At 37.0% G+C, this 7,752-nt stretch overlaps 1 protein-coding gene across 2 annotated transcripts; it reads left to right on the plus strand.

Annotated features, from left to right (window-relative positions):
* Positions 1–3,673: 3,673 nt before the first annotated feature.
* LOC121050789 (pentatricopeptide repeat-containing protein At5g61990, mitochondrial-like) lies at positions 3,674–5,785 on the plus strand. 2 transcript variants are annotated; one of them, XM_040511954.1, is made up of 2 exons: positions 3,674–3,912; positions 4,181–5,785. In XM_040511954.1, the coding sequence occupies exon 2, from the start codon at positions 4,492–4,494 to the stop codon at positions 5,167–5,169; it is 678 nt and encodes a 225-aa protein (XP_040367888.1). In that variant the 5' UTR covers positions 3,674–3,912; positions 4,181–4,491; the 3' UTR covers positions 5,170–5,785. The 2 variants fall into 2 exon arrangements, with proteins under 2 accessions (XP_040367888.1, XP_040367889.1); XM_040511955.1 differs by having other exon boundaries at positions 4,235–5,785.
* The last annotated feature ends 1,967 nt before the right edge of the window (positions 5,786–7,752 follow it).

Raw genomic sequence — 7,752 nt, forward strand, 5'->3', positions numbered from 1 at the left:
TTCCAAAGAGGTTTTAAAACCAAGCACCGGAACCGAACCAAATAGACAACTCCAGGAACCGAACCGAGAAAAATGCAAACACATATGTCGTAGAACCGAACTGAACCGAGACTTTCAGTGCGGTTCCTCCGGTTTTACGGTTCCAAATCCCAGCCCTAGTCGTAACTCTAAAAAATGTTCGGTTTCGAAAATAAAATCGTTCGAACTAATTCCACAACTTGTTCAAGCTTCGTACTCACTCCCACTATGGCGAAATCATTTCTAAAGATCCATGAAATTAAATTTGGATTTTTTTTTCGGGGTATTACACTTTTCCTCCTACCTCAGTTCATCTGCTACGTTGTACTCCTCCAAACTCATGGATCATTTTGTGGCTTTCATTTTTCTTATGAAGAACTAATCTCCCAGCTAAGGCTAGGGGAGAAACCTTGGATTCCCTATGTAGTTTTTATTGTTCAATTTGACAAGAACGTCAATGCAAATTCAGTTTTTGGATGAGTATTCGACAAGAACGTCAATGCAAATTCAATGAGTATCTAAAATTAAATTTGCCTAAAAATGTGCACTAACTAGAGATTGGTTTCACAGCAAGAAACCCCAATCAGAGAATAAAATACCTCAGAATGTGCTTACTAACTAACTGCAGTTGTCCTGGCGGCAGATAGATGAAGCTTGATGAGGGAAAATCGAAGGGGGGATTTCTTTTGGAATGACCAGAGTGGGACGTGGCTGCTAATCATGTTTTTCATTTCTTGAGAACGAGAGGGCATGGCCAATGGAGAACCCAAGTCATCTCCAGTAATAGTTCTTCGCCTCTTCAGTCTTGGAATTTGACCATCTTGCTCCCCAGATCTCTTCCTTTTCATCATATGAGAAACAAGATTAGATCTTTTCTTTTTGGGTATACAGAAAGCCAACAAGTTAGTCCTCTTAGAGATAGAAAGAGAAATAGAAAGATTAGACCTTTTCTTTTTGGGAATGAAGAAGGTCTTGTCTAGATGTGCGGCCAGCAAGCCTTTCTTCTTCATAATCTTGAACTCCATTAACATCTGAATCGCAACATCCCAAGCCCTTGTGTTGGAATCAAAGCCAGCAAGATCTGCAACCTCCGAGAGGAGATTCAACCCTGAAACATCAAACCCAGATTCGCCCATTATTTCCGTCACAAATTCCAACGTAGATCAATCCCTAAATTCCTTGTGGGTTGGGAATTAGGGTTTTCTGGGTTGGGGGAAATTGAAGCAGAGAGAGAGAAAGAGAGAGAGTGAAGTGGGAAGTTGTTTGAGGCGTAAACCGCCTCTCTCACGCGTTCTCTCTATAAATAATAAATAATCCATTTTAGAAAAAAATAATAATAATAATAAATACTCAACATGTCTGTCTCGATGAGCAAGGAAAATTTTAATTCACTAAATTATGACCGTTGGGCTGTGACGTCATAAACTTCTCTTTCTTCCAGCACCCTTTTTTTTTTAGTCTTTAATAGCATAAAGTTAAGTCTACTACAGGAGACCCTAATTCCATATTCTACAATTGACATTCAAATTGGTAGTAAGAAAATTGTTAGCATCAGAATATTCGATCAGGATGCCATCTTTAAAAGTGCATAGTAGTAAATTCATAAATAAAAGAGAGAAATGATGAAAAAGTAAAGAAAGAGATGAGAATGGCCGCCCAAGGACGTCTTTGCCGGCTGGATATGAGATCAATGGAATATCACCGCTACCTCTCTCTACAAACACTGCAATCACCTCTCGATGTATCATATTGTACTAGATCACTAATAATTTAATCGAAGTAGATAAGATATAGAAATAGAAAGAAGCTAGAAAATTGATTATTTGAGTTTTTTTTTTTTAACCGAAGATCATTTAAGTTCAAATAATTTCAAATTAAAGATAGAATTGTGATTATTAGTGTGCCGACGTCTAATAATTGATGATCTAGTCGAGATTCAAGTTAGAAAATTTTTTTTTTTTATTTTTTTATTTTTTGGTTACAAGCGGGGCCTAATGGGCCCAAATAAAAGCAGCAAAAAGAAATTTAAGTGTTAAAGGAGCTCCTCCTAGCTCTAGAAACAGCAGAGATGTCATCAAGATATGCCTGAGCAGCATGGACAGAGAAAACAAAAAAATCAGTAACCTCTCAAAGTCAGATAAAAGTAACTTTTTACACGTGCATATATCCTGACACGTGTGGATACATTAATGACAAGAAAAATTACATTTCTTTTGGACAATGTTTACCAAACATTATTCGTTAACCTTAAACGCAGGTAGCAATAAGTATTTTCATTATGAAATGCACAAGTAATTCAATTGGAATTAAAAAACAAAGTAAGAAGGCTAGTGCATTGAAAAAGGCTAATAAAACAAACCTTTAAGTTTACTTGAAGTGAGGTCAGCTCTTCTTTAAAAATGGATAATATAAGCAAACCTAAGATTAAACTCAAAATCCCAACTTTTAGGTCGGCAACCCTTTTCAATTTAGCTTGGGCAATTTTGATACTAGCTCAGCCGGTTGGTAAATCTTCTTCTAATCGAACTACTATTCTAAAGGAACAAGAAGATCGAGCCTGATGTATTAGGAGTTCTATAAGATCGAGCCTGAAGGACCATTAAGTCGAGTGGTATAATATTTAAATACTATTTCTATTTTCATATAAAGAACTTTAGAACCTATTGACAAACACAAACTTCAAACACCAAAGCTATCAGTTAGTTTTACCAATTACTAAATTGATTTAGGCCTAAGAAAGTTTTTGGCTGGTAATAAACCGATGCCTATTTTGTTTGCAAGCTCTGGTCATCCGAGAGGTCACACTGACATAATTTGCAAGATTTATGGACCATTACCTCGACCCTTGATTCATCTTTGTTGTTTTTCGTTGGTATCAATTCTAGGCATCAATAATAACCACATGAGGTAGTTGAGTTGGCAAACTCAACTATTCAAGAGTTGGGAGGAATGCATGGTAAGAACTACCCACCCAAGTTTGAAACACATCTTGGTAAAATTTCTTTGGCCATTAGTCTTCTAATGTAACATCGATCCCATCTTGAATTAATAGAAAGAAAAAAAATCAGAATTTGAGGTGAATTGGAATTATTCTTACCACGATCTATCGTTTATAAACACTAATTGAACAAAAAACATTAACTTCACTATCGTCTAGATCTCGGTGCCCTTTCTTTCTCGTCCTATGAACTTTAAAAAAAAACTAGCTCCTCCCCTCTCATCTTTTTGTTCTTTCTTTTTCTTTTTGCCTCCTTGAAGACTCTCAACCTTTCCCTTTCTCTCTATATCTGCTATGTATCAACAAGAAAAATAATAGCACGTATAGGTTTAGAGACCTACATATATTTGTTATATGAAGATACTATTCATTTAAATTTCTTTGAATACACATTGATAAAATCAATAGCAGTCAATTTCTTCATTTACTAGAAATAACTAATTCATATTCTTTATGCACTGCTCAACTCTATTGAGACGATAAGAAAATATTATTTCATTTTCTCATGGTCTCATGATATTTCTTATTTGAGAAAGATATATTTTATCTATTTATTACTAAACAATCATATAATATGCTAGTAAGATTATTTATTTCTAAAATGTCTGGGGTGTTTCATTTGGGCTACCTACCCCCCGGGAGGGTTGGGGGATGCTTTCTAGGAGCAAATGCCTAGACCAAAAATTCCATAGACATCAACAGTTACAGAAACAAGAGGGGACAAAAGTGGCAAAATTCCGAGGACTAGAATAGCCATTTAACACAAACACAAGGACCAATAATTACAAAGGCAGAACCGAAGCAATTTGAACTCCCCCACTTCTCTTGGTTGGTGCACTGTTCTGTTCGTCTCCTGCAGAGCAGTCAGTCGTTGAAAATCATCATCATCATCATCAGTGAGTGAGCTTCTCTTCTTCTTATTCTTCTTCTTCTTCTGTTTTCTGATTGTCTTCTTTATCCCTAACTTATGTTGTCTTCTTTATCCCTAACATGTGTTACTGATCACAACCCTTAAACAGTAGCTACTGCTTAAATTTGTGTTAAATAGAAAACCCAACTTCATTTTACTCGATTGTAGTCAAGTTATGATTTTTATGGTCTCTTGTTGGTTCTAAAATACAAAACCCAAGTTTCACTGATTTGGGTTGCTTTCCTTTTCTTCAGCCAAGCTCTGATTTTTTGTTGTCTCGAATTTAATTTCTTCTTCGACTGAACTAGAGAGGAGAATTAAATCAATGGCTGACACACCTAATTCTAGTGATGAAGACCTCAAGAAACATTTGATGAAGGTTTATGAGGATGTGACCAAAGACTCTGAGGATAAGGAATCGAGAAAAATATTTGATTGGATTGTGGACTACGATGCCCTTAATGCAAATACGATTCATATGTTCAGTTCTCTGGCAGATTGAGCGAGAGAGCTCTTTAAGCCTCACTCTGAGCAGACCACACTGCCGGAAGTGGCTGTCTTCACCATGGTGATTATGGCCTATGCCGGCAATGGCAAGACCAAGGATGCTCACAAGGTCTACCAGCAGATGATAGCCTCCAGTGTCACCCCCACCACCTACACTTACACAGTACTCATCTGCGGATTTGCAAAAGACTTTTCGGATTCTAGTTTTGTTGGGTATGCCAAGAAGTATTTCCTTGAAATGTTGGATAGGGGGATGAAGCCCCAATATCAACCCTACATGTATGTTATGGACGCCATTGCCTACCGAGAGCCAGTGGAGGAGGTCAAGAAGTTCCTTGAGCAGATAAAAGCTAAGGGGTTCATCCCTGAAATCGATGGTTTTCAATACAAAGACGACCACCTCACAGAAGCACTGCAGGAAATGAAAACGTATGTTGATCTTGTCAACAAGAACATCACTGACAAGGCTGTTCAAAAATTGTTCTGCGAGTCACGCACCTGCCCCTGGATAGAACGGTCGATGGAGATGCACAAGGCTTTGGTAGAGGATGGAAATGGGCATGAGGCCATCGAGTTCTATCAAACCATTCAACAGACAGCCGTAGAGCCATTGGTCCAAATCCACACCTCTGTTATGAAAGCCTACCTCAAGTTGGGCAAGACCAAGGGTGCTCTGGAGGCGTATCTGGCCATGGGTCGCCCCCAACTCCTACAGGCTACACTTACACTGTTGTAATCAAGGGACTCAGTGCTGACCCGGACTTCTTTGGAGATGCCAAGAAGTACTTGCTTGAGATGATGGACAAGGGGAAGCAGCCTAATGTTGCTACCTATACTGCGGTGATAGAAGGCTTTGTGCTTTGGGAGGAAACGACAGCTGAAGAGAAGGGCAAAGAGTTTGTGGAGGTGATGATGGGTAAGGGTTTTGTGCCTAATGCGAAGGCTATGATGAAGGTTTTAAAAGGCAGACCAAAACTGGTAATTAGAAGGGTCATGAACATTGTACTTTCCAAGTTGAAGAGCTGATGCTTTGCTTTATTGTGGTTATGCTAGCAGCTTCGGGATTAGGTGGTTGGTTTAATTATGGGGAGGTAGTAGCTTCAGGATTATGAGATCATGTGGGATTGGGTTTCAGTAGGGGACTTGGTTCGTTTCTCTATCATTTTGAATGGGACATTGGGGTAGCGTAATGCTGAGATTGAATTAGATAATTATGTAGGACCGGTTTTCAATACCAGATGTTGACCTCTCTGTTTGTTAATGTTGATATTGAAGTAGTCTGTGGTGATTATCCTTTAGTTTCTGTTTCCTTTTTCGTGGTCTTGTGCGTTCACTTTTAGACACCTGAAATTTTCAGCTTTTGAAGGGTTGTGCATGAAGGAGAAGCTACTTTTTTGGTATATCCAAAAGACACACCTTAAATTGTTGTTATGCTAGATATACAGTTCAGAGATAATAATTAAGGAAATGGATAGTTTGAGGGAACAAAATTGAACTTGAAACCTTGGATTTAGTTCAAGAACTTCTGTCATTTTGAATTGTCTGCGGTTTGTATTTTTAATTCTTAATGCATTCTTCTCTTATGTTGAACGAAGGACCTCTTGATCACAATCTATGCAACTAATTTAGGGTTAATCGCAAGACTTCATTTAGTTGTTGTAACCTCTGTTTGAGTAGAATGGAGTGGCAATCCATGTGGTTGAAGTAAAGGTGTTTATTCAAGTTATAAGTGGTCTTTGAAGTGAATTGTTCTACAAATTGTGTTTTTCTATTCCTTGAATTTAGAAAAAAAAAAAAAAAAAAAAAATACCCTGCTTCTGGTGCACATGAGGAACAATCATGTGTTGTTGTTGGTTTTTTTTTTTTTTTTTTTACTCTTATCTGACCATTTGGGAATATATGTAGATTTTGCACTTTCAGTTTAGTGGCATCGTATTCTCTTGTTCTTAGATTATCAGTCAATAGGAAATGTAGCTTTGTCTAGTTTTGAGTTATGCCTATCAAATTTGATTATTGGCATAAACATTTCCTTCATCTGTGGTACTAGGGCAATGTTTATCAGTATTAACCCATCGCTATCTGATTGAATTCAAAGTACCCATCGTTTATCTGCAGAATGTGCAAGTGTTCAAAATGTTGCAAGAAGATTTTGTTCTTGAGTAATTCAATTAGATGCTAGCTCTTCTCTCTCTCTCTCTCTCTCTCTCTCTGCTGTATACATCTAGCTGATGCATACTTTATTTATATGAATTTTTCTTATAGTTGATTGATTTTGAGAATGGTTGGTTTTTTTTTTTTTTTGCCTTCTAATTAGTGCAGGTAGATTGGGAAAAGTATATACAACAATATATTCAGAACACATGAAGTCAAACTGGGAGATTTTTGACTTAAAGAAAATGTATAGTTGTAAATGATAGAGTACTAGCTTTATGAAATGAGAATCATAATTCTTTGTAGCTTCATCATGTGAACATCATGAAGTAGTACCATCTCGTTCATCAGGTAGTATTACCTCGTTTTTGGGCAAAAATGATCTTGCTGGAGTAGTAACTGCTAACAACATCAAGTTTCAATGACATGCAGGTTAGGTTCACAGAGCATTAGCAGTATACAGTTAGCTGTGTAGTAGAAATTTCCTTTGTTCATTGCATTAGGCTGTGATCACCCTTTACCTCAAATTTGTTGTTTAAAGAGACGATGATTACCAATAGGTGATTATTATTTCATGCCAAAAATAAAATGTCTCCTTAAAACTTTTGCAAGTCTGCACTTTTCCATTAACACCCCTTCACTTACCTACCCTTTCTCCTAATCTCTCACTCTTTTTCCTTTTTGTGCAGAACAGAGTTTGTGTTTCTTGGCTAATTAGTTTGGAATATTATGTATTTTGGGAAGCAATGATCCAGATAATTAGTTGTGTTTGTTTTCACATAAGGAATGCATTTGGGATTCAGTTCAGATTTCACATATTGCATAGCGAGTGCACATAAGGAACCCAGTTGTAGTTAGTTATATTGCAATTCGATTAGCCTTTGTCTATAAGAATAACCATAACAAATTTCACTTTACTTGTACCAGTGAACTGTTCTACTAATGGTGTCTCCACTTCACTTTGACATGAGAAAGAAAATTTTTCTGTTTCTGGCTTTCTGCCTCCTTTGTATGCACTCTGTATAAGGTAACATTCATTTATTCTGTTTTTCTCTCATTTGACCCTTTGGGAATATCTGTAAGTCTTGCACATATCTTCTATTGACTAGTAATCTCTTAATATTACATGTTCAATAAATAATAGTTTCAGTAATGATTATAAAATTAG

This window comes from Rosa chinensis, chromosome 7 (genome assembly GCF_002994745.2).
Source record: "Rosa chinensis cultivar Old Blush chromosome 7, RchiOBHm-V2, whole genome shotgun sequence".
NCBI classification, from domain to species: domain Eukaryota; kingdom Viridiplantae; phylum Streptophyta; class Magnoliopsida; order Rosales; family Rosaceae; genus Rosa; species Rosa chinensis.